At 39.1% G+C, this 19,610-nt stretch overlaps 1 protein-coding gene across 2 annotated transcripts in view; it reads left to right on the top strand.

The window, feature by feature from the left end:
- The window catches only part of LOC146131844 (uncharacterized), an 83,761-nt gene that overhangs the window by 47,558 nt on the left and 16,593 nt on the right, over positions 1-19,610 (top strand). For both annotated transcript variants that reach the window (XM_083396527.1, XM_083396526.1), the window contains exons 4-9: positions 5,372-5,570; positions 6,456-8,646; positions 9,271-9,450; positions 10,264-10,473; positions 11,111-11,337; positions 11,793-11,872. In XM_083396527.1, coding sequence (XP_083252653.1) covers positions 5,372-5,570; positions 6,456-8,646; positions 9,271-9,450; positions 10,264-10,473; positions 11,111-11,337; positions 11,793-11,872 — 3,087 coding nt within the window. The remainder of the gene's footprint in view (positions 1-5,371; positions 5,571-6,455; positions 8,647-9,270; positions 9,451-10,263; positions 10,474-11,110; positions 11,338-11,792; positions 11,873-19,610) is intronic.

Raw genomic sequence — 19,610 nt, 5'->3', positions numbered from 1 at the left:
AAAACTGTTTTGAAGGGTTTGCGATTCGGAATGTCGCATTTAAATGCCCGGAAAAATATTTTTTCTCGCGTTTTTTTTGTTGAGGTTTGGTACGTTTGAAGTGTTCCTGTATAAGGTGGTTTCTGTTGTGTTTTTTTTTAACTGAAATTTTGTTTGACAAATATGTGCAGGTAACTACGTGTATCCGTTTCTTCAAGTATGAAATAAATGGCATGCTATTTCAATTTTCTATAACAAAAACTTTCAGTTTGCACGTATGTTTTCGGCACAATTTATTTCATTGCCTGTGCAAAGTTTGCACTTGTATTTTTTTTGGTGTTTTCGTTTTAACGTGTCTGTTTTAATGCGGATTGCTATACATATGGCTTAAAAATCAGTGTCTAAAATCCCTAGGACACATAGCGTCCACATATAACACATAGCGTTCACATGAGTGTTTCAGGCTCTTGGTGTATTGCTTTAGTGTAGAAGAAAATAGTTTTCTAAGGAAATTCTTTTCGCATTTTGTTCCGTATGCAACAATAGCTTAGTGAGCAGTAATATGAGCTTGTGACTGATTTTATCTTATTCACCACCCGCTTGTAAAAATTACCTCGTTTTGACTAATATATTTTTGGCTTAAAATGTCCGAACCATATATTTTCTTGGCCTAAGAAAATATATTTATTGTTTTTCGCTTAAAATGAGAAGAATTTTTTTTGGCTTACAATGAGCGAACTTTAAAATTGTTGTCGAGATTTCAAAGCTTGTGTCAAATAGCAGTTGCTATTCGAAGTTAAGCAAAGCTAGCCACCCTAGTTTACGGGCGCCAGCATCTCACTACAACTTGCCTTAAATACCTCAACCTTGTCTTACAAGCCTCCCGACAACATCCCAGCCTTTAGCTGTAAGTTTTTGAAACACATCGCAGCCAAGCCAAGCCGTGTGACTGCCTCCCTACACAACACGCGCTATTTGTTTCAAATGTTTTCAAACTCGCTAGTTCCCAACTGCCTTCGAAGGGCGTAAGTTGCCAGGTTGCCTGGTATTTACTTAACTCGTGAAATAAGTTTGCTAAAAATGTTTTTTCGGTCCATAATTTTCTTATACCTAAAAATTCATTTCGGGACTAGTCATGTTTCCATACTGCGCACCAGGAGAAATATTTCGGTATAGAATAACTTGCTAGCGTCGTTTGTAGATTTAAATTGTTAAGGTATCAACACAACCCTAAAAAAATTGCAAACGATTTTTTGTAAAACGGACGTTTTTTCCTGCAACCTGAAGCAATTCCATCTGCAGTTTGTTACACTGCTAAGCTGCCTCTCCTTAATTATTTGCCCAAAGTAGCAATGAAGATTAATTACAGCGCCGGGTTAAGGATATATTCGCCCTTGACCTCAAAAAGTGAAGCAACGGTTGTTGACCCGAGGTCTTGCGCGAGACTAGACACGTCGATTATGCTGTCATGAATCACTTTTGGCGCGCAATCCATCACAAGGCCACGTGCTAAGCCTCTCGTTTCGAGTGGAAAACTGTTACAAGAAGCGACAGCCCTTGAGATAAATATTTGTTCTGAGCGCAAACAGAAAGCCTGTCATTTAAGATATTCTTGCACAATTTGTTTTTGTCGAAATCTCCACTGCCTTTAAACGTGTGTGAAATTATGCCTTTGGTTTTAATTGGTATTTTTTCGCAGAAATCTCCACTGGCTCGATGTATACCTATTTTTTGTTAAATAGAAACTGTTTGAATTCGTTTTTTAGGTATTATTTCGTGTATATGTTATTCTTTCGAGTCTTGAATTTGTTGAAAGTTGCTTGAAATTGTTGAAAGTTGCTGAAAAGTTTGCTAGGCATAGTACATATAAAAATATTATTTTCAGTTGAAGGTATTGTTTGTCAATCCAAAATAATTCTCATTATTCATGCTTTCATAGTTTAACATGTGAATTAAGATATGGCGTCCATCTTACTCATTGCAGTCATAGTTGCAATTATTGATAAACGTTTAACACCGCGGCATTCCTACATGCTTTTCAGCCCAAGCACGTAATACTCCGTGTATACGTTTTTCAATAAAGTTTTAAAAAGTAATTTTATAAACTATTGTTTATTGAATTAAAGTACCATTGGGTATAATTTATAACCTATAAAAACATTTTGAGCGACAGATTTAATATCCCATGTACGCTTTATTTATTACCAGTCGAAAAATGGTTAAACGGTTATAAATGCCTTTACATTAAAACTTTTATAATTCTGGCAAAGTCGTGTTGCAATTCAGTTTAAAGCACGAATTACATGTGACCCCGTAAAAAGTCAAGTGCTGTCTTTGCCTCGGGGTTTGGGATCTTGTCATTCACCGATTTATCTAACAGACGTGTCCAATTAAACCCGAATTAAATATTTGTCTTGGGACGTTTGTGCACCTGCTTTGGGTTACGCGTTAATTTGAGTAATGACTTGAACTTTGTGTGACTTGTGGAGAGCTCTGTTGTTGGTATTTAAGGTTGTACCGCTGGTTGGCAAATGTTTTTTATTACACTGTTTTAAGCTGTTGGAGTGCCTTAAATTTATCTGGGTGCAACTTCACAAATTCTTGTAAATGTTGGAAAATAAATTGTTTAGTAAAGCCTAATTTTTCTCGGACTGAAAGAATTTTTAAGGCGGTAAAATTAAAAAAAGTAATGAGACATTACCCATTAACAATTGTTTAAAGCTATAGTTATCATTTTATATGCTTTGCTTACGTAGCGTGAAAGTTTCGTTCAAGACTTAGTCCTGCTTTGTCAGTTTTAAGTCGTAATTGTGACGAACGGTTAAACCTAAGATTTCTGTTTATCTTTAAAACAGTTTAGCATTTTATAAAAACTCTACTTTTTAGAAAGAGTTTATTAGTTTGTATTTATTTCCGCAGCTCGAACAAAGAGGAGTTTCAAAATGTTTTGTTAATCCTTGATATTTCTTGCTTTTATCTTTAAACCAATCTCGCGTTACAACGCGGTTGACATCCAACAAAACGCAAATAGATACGCGCAGTTATATAAAAAAAAAACAACATATTTTTCCGTCACTTCAAAGAAATCCGCTCGGGCAAATTACGTTATCACTTGCCATTACGGGTTCGAATTGACGAAAATTGTTTGATTTTATCGAAGAGTCGCCTGTGATACTTTCGTACTTGGTTGGCCTGTGGCATCTGGCGTTTTGTGCTCCACTGAAATCAGTGAAATTCGAGCTTTCGCGGTGTCATTGAGGGACGGGTGCTTATTGTTTCAAGCATACACTTGGACTAAGGTTACCTCAATATTTTTCTACTGCTGCTGGACGTATCGAAAAAACGTTTTTAACCAGATCATGTCGATCTACTCGTCCTTTTTGGTAGACTTTTGCGTTTGAAAACGCTACAAAACAAAACGTTGATTAAATATACTAAAACCTTCATTCTTATGTGTATAACTGTCACAAAAAAGGCGGATATAGTAGGAATAAATAGGTGAATGTTTTTACGTATACTATTAGCAACAGTTGTTCACTGTTTGATAAATGTGGAGATCTTTGTAAATGTCTGCATTTTTCCAATTCTTAATAGGTTAATCAGGTGACACTATATGAAGACAATATGTACTCGACAAGCTTTTGCACAGCCGTGTTTCATTAGGTCAAAGTAAAAGGACTTTTGTTTTTTTAATACTTTAACCTGATGAAGCACGGTTGTGCGAAAGCTTGTCGACAACTCAATACAATTTGTCTTATATAGTGCCACCAATATGGTTGTCAGTTAAATCTTTAAATGCTTGACAATCAGCTAAAAATAGGTTTTAGATGTCGTCACACCGACAGCTGCAGGTTGTATAACAAGAACGAAATGCGATAACTGATTAAATTCCTCACCGTAAATTGACCCTCGATTTTCCCTGGCCAAAGTGCTTGGGTAATTCACTTGCGGTTTAAATGCCTTGTTCACTTGTTGAATTGCGAACAGGTGCCTGTGGCTGCCTTGAATTCTTGTGCTAATTTTTGTAATTTAATCAAAGCGCTTTGCCGTGCTTTTTAGAAGGCTAGAACTGCCCCATGAAACTGGTTAAATGGCAAACTTGGATTTCTTATTAAGCAGACTAATATAATGCTAAAATCAGGCCCCGTCCGTTTTTTTTTTGATACCTACTTCTGCATGGGCTTTGTTGTTCTTACCAAGTCTTACTACAACCCCAGACACTATGCTCCAAAGATGTCAAAAATCATTTAATTTTTGTTTGAAAAGCATCGCAATTTTACGATTCAAGGCGTAGCCAAGCGAGCACCTCAGCTTCCGTTTACCCCTCACCCTTTTTACCCCTAACCCTTTTACCCCTCCCCAACCCTCTAAGCTGCCAAGCCCGATCATTTCCTGTGTGAACTTACACCTCGCGTGCGTGCAAGAACCCTTGTGCCAAACCGTTTTACCTTTAACTGAAACCTGATTCACCCTATGGAGTGCCGGGCCGGGTCTGGCCATTGTAGTGCCGTTTTGGGGGTGCATTGTTTTGGGGGTGGGATGCCCGTGATGACGTCAGTCTTTTGCGTAAGGGTTAAAATTCGTGCGGGGATAGATTGTGGCAATTGTGAGAAACGTCAGTGGTATTTTTAAAACTATTTGTTCTTTGCATTCGAAAAGCGTGTTTTAATGATTTGTAATTCTAACTAATAGTTTTTTTTAGGTGAAGCTTTTTTGCGGCGAAACGAGAAGTGTTGGGATTTTTGTATCCAAAGTTTTTTTGTCTGTATATTTGGTTACGTTGAGAAGTTGTTGGTTAGAAAATCCGCAGTTTTAAAAACGTGTCGGTGAAAAGATTGCTGGCGATCTGAAAATTTGCGTTTGATTTCTTTTATTCTTTCGTAAGTCTTTTCATTGTTATTTTTTACCATTTTTAAAAGTACGTTTATCTTTTGACTCGTCTTTTAAGTTTCACTGAATAACAAAATGCAATAGAAAACCGAACTAGATTATAAGTTTGGTAAGATTACCTCACAGTCAGATGAAAGGCTTGGAAAAAATTATTCTTCATCAACGTACAATTTTTTTTTTCATCAGAATAATATATGACATTATGTATGTTATACGCTATCGTTGTGTGTGAGACAAGTGAGTTGCAATTCAATACTCATTTATTCAATTTTCCTTTCACAGAATAACAGTGCAATAATAACCAACTAGACAAAACAATGTTAGCAATATTTATAAGTGTGACATGAACATCATTACCTCTCAGTCAGATGCAAATGCTTATTTTAAAAAATATTCTTTTATCATCTTACAAATTTTCCTTCCACAGAATAACAATAGTGCAATAAAAAACAAAACCCAGCGCGATTTCTGCTGTCATTATGTGTGTGACATGATTGTCCAGGCCTCATTTACTTGGAATACAGCGGTGAGAGTCGTCCAGCCTTGCTTCCAAACGAGCTGACCAGCCTTGACACGATACGAGCCCTCTTCGTCCAAGCTTACCAAGGTCTACTCACGATGCCGATGCTCGACCCACAACGACACTCCATTCTGCTCAAGCACAAGAAAACAGGAAGCTACGATCAAATCGAGAACGTCAGGTGGTGAAATAAAATTATAGCGGTTTTTGTGTTTGGAAATGAGTTTTTTGACTTGTTTAGCTCCTTCCTTAGGTGCCTTTAAATAGTACTATGTGTATGTATCCCAATTCTGCTGGATATGTTCTGAATTTTAGCGTTCAAACATAATCCATAGTAATGACAAAAGGTCTTTTAAGAAATCTGGAAGTTTTTTTACTATTAATGGGCATGCAATTCGAATCTAAATTGACATAACACACACTCCTCAACCAATAATACCTTGTACTATGAAAGAAGCTCTTCTGGTACTTTTTTTCCGACGTTCCTAAACCTTCCTCAGGGAATACAACAACAACACTACGTTTAACACTTTCCTGATGAAGGCATCCTGCATAGGTAGCTGAATTGTCGGATATCATCAACAAATACCGGAAGAGCTTATTTTTAATAGGCCTACACTGTGCCTGGTAGCACATATTGGTTAATATCACATTAGCATAACTATTATTTCTTATATACCTCACATATGTGGTCATCACGCGATTTACAGTACAAAAAAGCGGTTAATGTCAATCTAAAATTTATTTTTTGGTGAAAAGCGGTTTGCAGTTTAGGCAAAAAATAACAGCTATACACAACTTAGGGAAGATTTCGAACTGGAAATATATATATTGGCGGAAAGTTTAGGCAGAGAACTATTCAATGCATGACATATTTCACTAAAATTAGGATATAAAGTAGTAGCCAAAGAATTTCCTTGCATAAATGCATCACTTACTTATGTTAATAAAATCCTTATAACTATTTTATTTATTTAATTAAAAAATATAAGTATAGGTTATAGTAACCAAAGCTTTACTTATTTTAAAAGCCAATAAAACCCTAAATAAACGAAAACTTTTGCAGCCGCATCAAAGACCGATCTGTGATCCGAGCTCGTCCCAACGGACTTTCGGGGATTCCCCTCCCCGGCGCCAAGAAGCCGCCAGCCAATCAGAAGCCGGCGCCAGTCAACCGGAACAACAACAACAGCACGAGGCTGCAGCCACTCAACCATGACGACGAGGTTGCTGAGAAGAATCAGAAAAACCAGCAGAAGAGCGCCCTAAAGCCCCCGGCCAAACTGGGGCTCACCAGGCAGTACCAGACCACCCCTGGGGCCAAAAAGACCCCCCAGCCGGTGGGTGACAAGCCCCTGAGCCGCCTGCCGCAAAAACTGGGCGCGAAAGCCCCAAAAGGGAAAGCACCGTCGCCCCCACCGAGATCCGCCAAACCCACAGTGCTGGAATCGTCGGTCAAAGAAGGGCATTCCCCCAATGGGACTCTCTCAGGGAACGGGCTGGGTGGGGGCAGCGTGCCCCAAAAGGGGTTTTCCTACATCCGGAGTGGGTCCGAGTCCAACGACAGCCCTCCACCTGGGGCTAACCTCACCGAATCCGGGGCTTTCCCTTACGAGGAGGAACGCCCAACGGCCCCAGCTGTTGCCCCCAAACCAATCGGGGAAACCCCTATGCGCCCAAAGACCCCGGTGCACGACACCGAAGCCAAGTCGCCCCAGAGCGGGGTAAAGCCCCCGGCCCCAAGGACCCTGGCCCCCAAACCCCAGTTACCGCGCCCCTTAAAGGCGGAAACGGAAATCGAAGACGACAACGCTTCTCCCGTTTCTCCGTTTTCCAATATTAAGCGTTCCCGCTCCCCGGAACGTCGGGCCACCATAAACGGCGCCGGGGGGTCAAGGGTCGGCCGTTCCTTCCGGGGCCAACAGCCCAAGGCGGTCAGCATCCCCCAGGTGCCCGTTACGTCAACGCATGACGTCATCAAAAAGGAAGTGGCTACCGTGAAACCGCCGCTGGTGGCGCCCAAGCCCAAGCACGTGACGTCATTGCCGGCGCCGCGTGTGACGTCAGAAGACGCGGAAACTTCCCCGGTGGTGACGTCATCAGTTGATGACGTGTCCGAGGAGAAGGTGAAAGCGAAGAAGGGTTTGTTCGGGTTGAAGAGGTTGGTTTCGAGTCGATCGAGTGGAAGGTCAAATCAGTCGAGGTCAAGGTCGAAAAGTGAGGAACGTCCAAAGTCCGCGATTTCGCCCGAAAAACCGAAAGCGCTCAGCCCTCCAGTCGTCAGACCCACCCCGGCCCCTCAGGAACCGCCCCGAACCGAGGGTGCTTCACCTCTGCCCGGTCGCAAGCCGGCCCTGCCTAAAACTGACCTGCTGTCCTCGTTGCTTAGCAACAACGCGCGGCAAGCGGACGAGGCTAAAAGGCGGATCGGTGCTGAATCCGCGGACTCGGTGTCGATTCCGTCGGACGACGACGCTCCACGTGTTCCGCATCTCACCGGCGTCCTCAAGCACAGCAACTTGGTGAAGAGCACCTCGGCAAGTTCGATCCAGTCCGACTCTTGCTGCAGCAATCTCTCCAATACTCCATCGCTCAAAACCAAGAAGGTTTCCTTCCAAGATGACGTCACTGTTTGCGACTCCAACGGCATCAGCACCTACAGCAACGGACTGCGTCACTCTGACGTCACGTTTGACCAGTCGCTCTCGCTCGACGTCAACGAGCGCGATGACGTCAGTCCGATGCGCGCCTGGCGTCATGGCAACCGACCGTCGACGCCTTTCGACGAATCGCAGCACGCCTACTCGCCACGCCCACTTTCGCACCAATCAGCGGTCGAGGCGGCGATCCAGAGCATCAGCGCATGCTCCCCGGTCCTCTCGACGAACACCCCCAGGTCGGGGGGGCATTTCGCGGTCACGTGCGCCTCCCCGATGCCTGTTACGTCATCAAAGCCGGAGCGATACGAAATCCCGCATAAAGAGGAGTGGAGCCCTCTGCGGCGCCCCCTGGCGGCCGAGTGCGGCGGGATTTCTTGTGACGTCACAGTGACGCAACAAAGGCTCGCTCCCCTGCCCACCATGAGCCACAAGGAGGCGATCGCAAGCAATGATTCTGGGCCTTCGTACTTCCAGACCGGGGGAACTCCCCACGGTGACACGCCCCCCTACTACGAGTGCTGCGAACCTGCCACGCCCCCCGCTCAACCAATCACGCCCAACGAGCTGCGCAATGCACTGATGCAGGGAAATTCACAGGTTGGGAAAAATATTAATTTATCGATGAGGTTGTTCATGTATTGAATAGCTAGTGTTTACGTATCAAAAACTGTAATTTAGCCATTGATTTCCGCTTGGTTTGGTTATTTAAAAATACTAAATATACTTTGTTCTAAGCCTAATTTCTTCAGTAGTTTTTTTTCTATACTCGAAAAAAAACACCAGAATCAGTCATTATTAAAAACAATTATGTTTTCTGGAACACTGCTAATTTTTCATGGTCTTTTTATTGTGTTTTCCAAATCTGATTAAACTTGAAAAATATTAAAATCCCTTGATCAAGTAAATTGCATTATTTCCTTTGATTCATGTTAAACACATTAATAAAATAAATATATACATGCCTTGTAAATGAAATCTACATTTTTAGCAGTATGTACCTTAAAACTGAAAGTAGTTTCGCACAAGGTAGAATTACCAAAGTCCATACATAAGTGGTAACATTTTGAACGTTTCTAATAACTCTATTCATTTTTCAGTCTTTAATCATTGTTGAAAATGAATAAAGATATATTTGAAACTTCCAAAATGCTCCAAAATTTCACACACTTTGTTTGAACCTAGTTTGTCTTCTCTTCACCAATTTGTAAAATTAATTTTTAGTCTGAGGGGCGCCCACCCGCCGTGACGTCACTGCCCCTTGGGGGTCCGGTCGGTTCCGAGGGAAACCCCCCTCTGAAGGGCCAGAAACCGGGGTCTGACGACACGACCAAGAAGCGAGTGATCGCGATGGAGAGACAACTGGCGAGTCTTACCGGGATGGTCGAGTCGATTATAACCAGTGTAAGTAGATGTTTATATCTTTTGGTATCTAGGACAGAGTTGTCTATTCTATAAACAAGCAAAGTGTAACAATTGCTTGTTCGTATTTAAAACCGGTCTGTAAAACTACCCCAGTCCCGAGTCCGACGTGCCCATGCGCAGTATCAAATTTTAAAACCGATATGGTTGCCAAATAGAAATTGTATAGGTGCAATATTATATGGTGAAACCGGGGTGTCGTAATCACTAGAGCAGTATCTTCACTGCGATTTGTTGAGAGTAAGCCTCAAGATCTATCTATATGGTGGAATCTTTTCCAACTATGTATTGATGGTGGACGAGTTGTATGACACCCCTATATGTGAATTGCTGAATATCAATCTATTTTAGTTTCGTAAATGGATTAAATACAGACTGTAGAGTCGAAGCCGGACTCGGGACTCGGCGAAATCGCACATTTGTCCGGAATCGGACTCGGGACTCGGACTCTACTTTAATTTTTCGGCCTGAGTCGGACTCGGGTTATTTTTAACCGACTCCACAGCCCAGGTTTAAACTACGAAAAAAAAGCAAAATTGTATTAATATAGCTTGTTTATAATTTCAAACCGGTATTTTTTCTTTTTTTCTTATTTTTATGATGTATTTCGATTGTGACAATAACATCATCAGTGTGAGAATGAAATGAAAACAAATTAACAGTGATGTTAGAACAAGCTATTGTCGTTTGAAAAAGTGAGATATGACGCCTTTATCGAATATTATGTTTTTTATATTTAATCAACTAAATCCAATAATTATATCGAGATTAACATGACTCGATTTAAATTTCCAGACTGACAATCGCTCTCCCACCAAACAACGAGACGACGTTGATCACCAGCCACTAGATGTCGCCAGCAAGCAGCCCGTCGTCACTGCTGTCACGTCACAGCCGAGGCATGACCAACCTATGACGTCATCCGAGATGAAGGGCCAGCTTCTTCAGTTGCGAGAAACTGCGCATAATCTCAAGGAACAGATGAACGAGCTGAAACGGTTTCAGGTGAGTTTGGATTTTTCATGATATTTTTGGGTTTTGACGGGTTTGGATTTTATTTTGTTTTTTAAATATTGTTAAAAGAAAATAAATAAAAATGAAATTATTTTCGTGTTTTACTCTAAATTAAACTAAAAGAAAGTTTAATGTTTCCCGTAAGACGTTTCGGTACGTACTTATCATCTTCAGTTGATCATCAGTTAATGTTCAAAACGTCCTTATCAAGGTATTTGTCGATCCTTTCCCCAAATTCATCCGATTCCCCCAAATTCCAAATTATTTCACCCAAATTTGTTACAGTTTTTTTTTTTTTTTTTTTGCATTACTCTACAAATGTACCCGATTCCGCCAAATTTGGCATATCTTTCCGTAAATTTATTAAATTTTTGCCAATTTTTGCACTACTCCGCTATAAATTCACTGGATTCCGCAAAACTTCGAATAATTTCAACCAAATTTAATATGTTTTTTCCATTTTCGCATTATTTAGCTAAAAATTTAATCGACTCTACAAAATTACGCATAATTTCAACGAAATTAATTATATTTTCACAATTTTCGCTTAACGCCGCTAAAAAATTCACCCAAATACGCTTTAATTCCACCAAAATTCCGCTTAACTCCAGCGAATTCCGTCTTTCAGCGCAACAACATGGAGCACATCCAGGAACTGCTTAGCGAGAAGTCACGTGACCTAGCCCAGCTGATCGCCACCACCGCTGGGGCGCAGCAGAGACCCCTGCGCATGCGCAGACTCAAGCTGGACCAGGATCGCCATAGTTACGGAGCGAACGCGGCGCGAACTGAGAAGCAACTTGTCGATGTGGAAGCGGCGGTTGAGGAATTGCGGAACGAGGTGGTGGAGAGAAGGTGCGGAACAAATTGCGGAATTCGCGGATAGAACTGTTGTTTGTCGGTTTTGCGGGGCGTTTGATGCTTTCTTTGGTTTAGATTGGGGGGTATTTTTTTAATTTGTTAAAAAATGTCGAAATAATAAATCCTTTATGAATAAAGTTTGCAAAAAAATTGCAGCTTTTCTGGATAAAGTTTCATTTAAAAAGTTTTATTTAAAAAAATTAAGGCTAGGTTTTTTGGAAGCAAGTTTCAACTTAACGAAAAAATTGTGAGATTTGCAGATAAAGTGTCTTTTAAACTGACTATTTACGCCTAAGTGAGTCTATTTTTGTACTATACGTTTATCGTGTGTGTAAATCACGATATATTTTCGATATTTTTTGAAGTAAATTTCGAGCTAGCAAAAAGCTACAGAACTGGTCGATTGTCACCACCGTACGAAAAATAATTAATATTTGTATTTCCGCTAGATGTCGTGTGAACGCGCGTGAGGTCGAAGCTTTGGTTTTGCAGCTGAGTCAAGCTGGAAGGACCGTGGCCCAACTGAAGGGTGAGTCACTATTGTATGAATTTCTGCTAAATAAAAATATATTTTTTTTACAAAAGGAAAGTTGCAGAAACAGACTGTTTGAAGTTTTCCAATGTTTACTCCGATTTTATTATAAAAAAAACTTACAAGACATAAAGATCTTAGTAAAGTGATCCATAAAGCCGTATTAGTGGCTCAACTCAATATTTTAAGTTTTGCAAAGATGCAGAAACGGGCTGTTTGGTGTTTGCCTGTATTTACTCCGAAATGTTTTTTTAAAATAACGGAAAACCTAAAAGATTATATTAATCTTCTGAATAAAGCAGTAGTAGTGGCCCAACTGAATTCAATGATTAAGTGTTGCATAAAATAAAATAAGCTTTTTTGCTAGTTGGGCCACTAGGCACGTTTTCGGAAATTTGAAACCACTGACTTTTGCCAGGATGTTCGAAATATTAAAATATATTATAATTAAACTGTTTAACAAGTAGTTCGTAGAGCAACGTTAAAAGATAATTGCATTTGTAAAATGGACAATTTATTACACAAAAGTTCTTGTTCAGTTTAAAGTAAGAAGTAAGCAAGCATTATTTAAAAAAAAATTCTGATAAGTTAAAAAATTATTTCAAACAACATTTCAGTTTTGTTGTTGTCCCACAGTTTAGGGCGGTGGTTCTTAACTCGCAGTTAAATACGTACAACACAAAGCGATAAACTACGGGGGCCGTTTTACAATGATAAAATATGCTTTAACCCATAAAAAGCAAATGCAATTATAGACTTTTGAATGTTCACCTTTTTTATGTTTATATGAATGCAAATTCAAGTGTTCGTTGTTTATCAATTGATTACTGGTCTTAACTTTCATTCGAATTAAGACAAACTGATGATGCCATTTATAGGCGAAATGCATATTTGTATTAAAAGTTTTACACCTTGCTGACTGATTTTTGTTCGGAGCGGTGCGCTTCTCAAGCTTTTATTAATAAATTTTAGAACTGTTATCGTCGGCATTATGTGTTCTGTTGGAGGGCCAGATTCTGTTGTTAATACACATACACTGGTCTTAACTTTATATTTTTTTCTAAGTTGAATAATTTAAATCTGTTTCGTTATCTTCTTCTTATTGATAACGACATTCAAAGAGTTAGAACTATTGGTTTAGATATTTAGTTATTGTATTGCAGCGCAGTCCGCAAGCAATAGTGGAACTCCACAATGTGGCTCCATAAATCGTCGCATTCGTGTAACGAACGTTTCCTTCTGTATTGTGGGGGTGTATCGTGGGCGTTTTCCGATACAGCATTACGTGAATGATGGGAAATGTTGTCTGCTGTTCGTATAAACAAATGTTGGGAAGCAAGGCGTGGCGTGGTCCGAAAACACATGTAAGAGTGAAGCGTAGAATTGTTGGGCAAAAGTCTGTACAGACCTCAAGTAGTGTTGTATGTGGACGTTTGGTATACACTTTTATGTACTGTTAATATCTGGTAAGCAGCCTCGTTTTTTCGCATTGCGTCATCGGGTGATTATGTCGTTTTTTCTCGCCTCATGTTGTAGAACGTGGTTCATTTTTCCTTTATTTTTTTGTCTAGTTTATATATATGCTTTCGCCCATAGTTGCAATAATATTGCCCTGAAGAAGATTGCCCGAATAGGTGGTCGAAACGTTTGCACTTTGATCAAATTTTGCCGGAAGAACTATTTTAGAATTGAACAACTGGTGGGTTGTTCTCCGTACTAAGGCTGTTGTATAAGCAATGCGTTTTACTAAATGACGTTGGTTCGACGTGTCTTTAAGCTAGCTAATTGTAAGCCATTACTTGATGCATCTTATAGGCAAAAGTATGGTGCAACTTAAGCACCATCGTTTCATTTCTTGCATTTTACTTTTTTTCAGTCGAGTATTTCGTTTCCCTTGTATTTTTCTGCACTTTAGCAAAGCGACAAATACGCAAAGGTAAAATGCAGCCGACTTCCCTATATTTTAGCCCATCAGTCGATATCGGGTATCGCCTCGATCCGATATTATCGGACATCCCTAGATCAGACCCTTTAAAACAGTGGTTCCCAAACTGTGGTACGCGTACCACCGGTGGTACGCGAGAGTCTTTTAGGTGGTACGCGACTAACTTCAGCATACGTATCAATTTCGAAAACGTTCAACTTTTAAAACTTTCAGATTGGGTAATTTGCCGTGCTGCGTTTTAGTTACCTTTTACTTGAGGTTTCGAACGTTTATGACGTAACACTTATCTTGTTCAAGATAATAAAACGCTAATTATTAGCTGGTTTAATATATATGTAGTAATAAACTAATAGTGAGCGGTGTAGTATTGTAGTATGTATCGACCAGCTGGTGAAGAAAAAACAACTATCGCATTGTACCTTGGGTTTTGTTTAATTTATGGCTTCTTTGTCTTCCTGGTATGGCGTTTGGTAAAGTTTTATTCTGCTTACATGCTCATTTTCTTTTGTATAATATGCTAAAATATTTAAAGTTTAAGATATTCTAGTAAGGTGTAACTTAGGTGGTACATCAACACTGTACAAAAGCTCAAAATGGTACGCGAGAAAAAAAGTTTGGGAATCACTGCTTTAAAAGCATCGCAGATGTAATACAGCTTTCATATTCGAGACACAGCGACAACGGATCACCAGTGAACCAACCATTCAAGATTATGTAAAAGGCATTGTTACGTGTTTATCAACACGTTAAACACCCAAACTAATTAATTGCCATTAGCCAAATCTTAGAGTTCATATTAACATTAAGTCATATTACGAATTGATAAATAGGGTTTTAGATTACCTGTTTCAGCTTTCGTTTGCCAAATATTTTCTTCAGTTACATAATATCATATTAGATGATGTAAAGTTTTCCGTATTGTTGTCTGTAAAATTCCTGAGTTTTCCTGCTTCAGTTCGCCTCGTTTCAAACTTGACAGGCATGAACCTTCCAATTACGGCTGCGGTCAAGTTACCGCTAAAAACAACGTTGCTTAAATCTAGTGCGGCGAAATTTCGCGATGTGCGTTTAAATTATTTATTCCGGCTTTTTCCGATTGCAACGCACAAAGCCAATTTTTTTCCTGGCATGTCAAACCAGTGCAAAACGAATTTGAGCCCACAGCGGAAAAGTGCTGACGAGGTGTTTACGAAACGCTTGCCTGACTATACTCTGTAGCTCAGGTGCGGTCCCCTATTGTGTGACACCAATTATGAATATCAAAGCCCATACTGAGTAGGTAGCTTTTTGAACGTTTCAAATAACTTTTTATTCATTTTTAACATCTGTTTTATTAATATTTATTCATTAAAATTAATGTTAACAATTTTTAAATATTTTTTGCTAAAATTGTAATCGCTGGTTTGCTAAAGCCAATACAAGGACTGTATATAAAAATCAGCTTATTAGCTGCCTAACTTTCGGAGATATTGGCCTATAAAAAATCCTAGCGCGCCAAGTTCGCCCTGCTAATAGCTGAACGACTAAAAGCCTTTCTAAGTCCAGCAGGGCGCTAAGATAAAGGCACAAAAAATCAAAAAAAATGTTTGCATTAGATTACATTTCCAAGCACATAAGCGCCTTGTTTTACAAAACGAGCGAACATAACACATCCAAACAGCTAAACGTCGGTTTAAAACCTTTGAAACAACCACGCTTTGCCATCGAAAAGCCTCTCTACGCACGACTTCCTTTGTTACGGCATTGTCGCTTTGCGTCGTGCACCCCCAAGGCTAAGTGTTCAACCCCCCTGAATTTGGCTGACGTCACAAACGCGGTGGTGCGTGCGAAAAGTTTGGTAGACGGTTTTGCGCGCTGCAAATGTGAAGGTTTTGTAGTTAGGGCGTGTTTTGCTGTTGTGCTGCCAAAACAAAAGGTGAAATCCTTGTTTAGTTGTAGTTCCTAACTTGTTTTCTAGCTTTAAATGGAAAGGTTTAATTATGTGACTATATTAATACAGCGCTTTTGACAAAAAAATTGTTTATTTAGACTTGTTGCGTGAATGACACCTCTTATTTTCGGTAAAATACAAATACCGGTTAAGATTAATTACCGGTACATGGTCATCAACCAGTAAGATTTGTACACTTTATTAGTTCTAGGTTGAAAGACTTTAGTTTTGCATTTGGTATTCGTTTTGTTTCTGGGATTTAAGTGTCAAAAAAGTTAGTGTCAAAACGGCAATATTCATAGCTCTAGATGTTTCTAGATGTTGTTTACCGTAGACTTTATTAGTATAACAAATTACACGCCCAACTGTTTTAATTCGTTTTAAATTGGCTTTAATATACGCTTTGTACGAAAAACAATGCAGGTTTTCTAACCCACGTAGTTTGCAAGGTAATCTCGCAGCATGCTGTATCCTATAAACCTCGTAATGATGCCGAAACAAATCAAAGTAGCTTACAGAAGTAAAATTGATCAAACAACATAAATGCCCTGATCTTTCTTAATAAGGGGAAGTCAGTCTATGAAGCCCAGTTTCGATTTCAGTGACTTCACAATCCCACATAGTTCATGGAACTGTTGAGAAGCTAATTATAGTAACAAGAGCGACTGCTTTCCTTGTATAACAATACAGGCTTTTAAGTTACCAAAAGTATTTTCTACGCAGCATTGTACTTTAATGGCTAAAAGTACTTGGCTCTCACTACGCGGTCAGTTTTTTAAAGCTGCTTTGAAAGTGAACAGATGGCAGATTATTCAATTGCTTCTTTTTAGTAACAATTTTTTGTTTTTGAAATCGAAGTCTATTGACAAGTTTAGTCTAAATACATCTGAATTTAAGATGCAGGTAAATCAGGTCTGACAAAGAAATTTATTTTAATAAAGGTAATTATTACAAATAAACGGTTTAAAATAATTCGGAGAAAAGTCATATAAGCTTGTTTGAGAAATGAAGCTGTTTTAAGCATTTTTGAAACTAGTCTAACATTATTAAGGTCCTGGTGCTCCTTAGTAAGGTGAAGTCTGCTAATGAACTCCAGTTTCGCTTTCAGTGACCTAACATAGTTCACATAACTCCGCCCAAGCTAATTATAGTAACACAAGTTCTTAGCTACTGCTGCCCTGATGTAATAATACAGGCATTTGTAATCTCTGTATATAACGATGCCAGGGTTGGGCCACAAGGCCAATAAACACCTAAAATAGCCCTTTGGTGAACCTCAATATAGGTTCAAGGTCTAATTATGTTGCAAGGAGGTTTGTTTGCTTATCAGTTGATGGTGACATACAGCTAGAAAGAAGTAATTGGTGATATGCAGCTAGAAAGAAGTAATTACTCATTACGAAAGCTTATATTCTCAGTTATAAATGCAGACCAGATTGCTATCGGTTGTCAGTTTGCTGCCATTCAAGAGGGAAGTTGTGCACATGTCGGCGTTTTGATGGCTGAATTGTTACATAAGTGTTAGAATCCATAATTAGATTGCCTGTAAAAATGGAGTGCCATTATTTTGGTGCTAGGTTAGCTTTGTATTAACACAAATCTAGTTAGGAAACTAAAACAAACCGCATTTTGTGAATTGCGCCAAGTCATTTTTCGAGAAGCGTTTATTTGGTTTAATGTAAGGCTTTAACCAGTTACTTTTCAAAAACATATGTCTGTTGCATTTAAATTACAAATATCATATGTGCCAACGCATAGTCTTGTACGATTGTACGTCTTATCGCCACAATTACCCAAAATTAGGTCTCACGAATCTTAAAACTGTGCTACGTACCGTTATGAACCTGTGCTGCAATTGATTTTGCTCTAATTCTTACTGGTTTACCGAACTCGCATAGTTAGTCATACCTGTGTGTCGTCACAAGCCCTATTGTCAACAACTATTGCGTCACTGTGCATCGGGCCAAATAGAGAATGTGCAGAACAATTGGAAAGTTAATAAGCTTGCAAACGTGCAGTTATTCGCTGTATAAAGAAGTTTACTCGATATTTATAAACTTATAAGGATTAATTTTTTTAGAATTACGTAGGTTTTTGTTGAACGTTTTTTCCAAAAGTTAAACTTATTAGGCATTGAAAAAAATATTTTAGATGTAGGTGACTTTTTCAGTTTCCAGTAATTTAAAAACAACGTGGTTTATTGTTTTAGAAACTTTGTACGGAATCGTAAAGCAGTTTTATAAACAAAAATGCATTAAAAACTGCGTAAATGTACTTACGCCCGTTCGAATTGGCCTTGTTTTTATTACGCACAAATCTTGTTCTCAAAATTGAATTTTTACTGCGCCTCCTTTAGTTTTTTTATTGCGGTTTCATTTTGCTTTTCTCTTTTCACGATTTGATTGTCCAAACATTCGAACATTCCAAACCGGCGTTCGGCTTCCAAGACACGGTTTGGCTGAAATTGGGGGTTAAAATGAATCATACAACGCACTGGCTGTAACCTTGTTTTCCGCTCCTTAATTCCGCCTTTGCTGTTGACATTAGGGTGATTGACAGGCAACATTGTCAGTTCAAGGACTTTCCATTTCGAGTGCCACAATAGCGACCCTACACAGCATAGTATTTTAAAGGGCTACTAAGTACTCGGCTATATCTGAGCCAGGGGTGTCCAACACAACCATGCCGGCTTGCCAATTTTTATCTTATAACTTCTTCCCGTGCCAAAGTTTCGTAACCGAACCAATTCTTTTTAATCATAAAAGCGCTTTTTTACCAAAAATAAGAACGTTTATTTAAACTTGAAAAAAAAAACTGTCTAGTAGAAATGCGCATCACTACATCAAAGTGTCTCTCGGTGAGCTGACTTTTGTTTGTTCACACCAAGCTATATAATATTATGTGAATGCTAGCCTCCATACAGTATAATGTTACTATATCAAAAGTAATTGTTGGTTGTCGTGATTACCGCGATTGTTTTATATTGTGAACAAACAATGGCAATTGGCTGTATAACAAACTTAGTATTTTCTGACAATTGGCTGAATAACAAATTGAGCTTTTTTGACAATTGCCTGAATAACAATTTTTTGGGGGAGGGCTTGCGTGCCATTTTTTATTAGGTCGCGTGCCACATTTAGCACGCGTGTCGCTTGTTGGACACCCCTGATCTAAGCGGTCATTTTTTTCGGACAGATGTTAGATATTAGAATAGCAAATTCCTCTTTTTTCTTTTTTAGCGCAAAAAGGGCTAGCTTACAGGGAGACAATAGTACTGTGCACACATTATAGTACTTTTAAGCGCTAAAAAGTACTCGGTCCTTACTGAGCGGTCAGTTTTTAAAGCTACTTTGAATCGAGCAAGTGTTAGAATAACAAATTTCTTATTTTTTCAGTTGGACCTTTGCGTTTTTTAGCGCAATTGCCAATTTCCAGGTTGTGAAACATTAGTCTTTTCTACACTAAGGTGTATCTTTATAGAATCCAAACCATCGGCGGCAGGTTTTAGTTCTACACAGTATATTACTTTAAAGGGCTATATAGTACTCGACCTATGCTAAGCGATCAGTTTTTTTCGAACAGATGCTAGAATAGCAAATTCCACATTTTTTTAAGTAGACTTCTGTTTTATTTCGCGCAATGGTTGGTTTAGTGTTCAGAGAGAAAAAAATTGCCAATAAAACTTTCCACATAGTGTAGTACGATAAAGGGCGAAAAAGTAAACGGTCAGCTTTTTAAAGCTACTTTGAATTTTTTTAGGGATGACTCAAAAACTGTCAAATCGTGACGTCATCACATAATTAATCCTAATAAGACGTTTTGTTGTCTATAACGAACTCGTGGGAAAATATGGAACCGAA

This window comes from Ascidiella aspersa, chromosome 9 (assembly GCF_963924565.1).
Source record: "Ascidiella aspersa chromosome 9, kaAscAspe10.2, whole genome shotgun sequence".
Classification (NCBI taxonomy): Eukaryota; Metazoa; Chordata; class Ascidiacea; order Phlebobranchia; family Ascidiidae; genus Ascidiella; species Ascidiella aspersa.
This window is presented reverse-complemented; position numbering and strand designations above follow the sequence as displayed.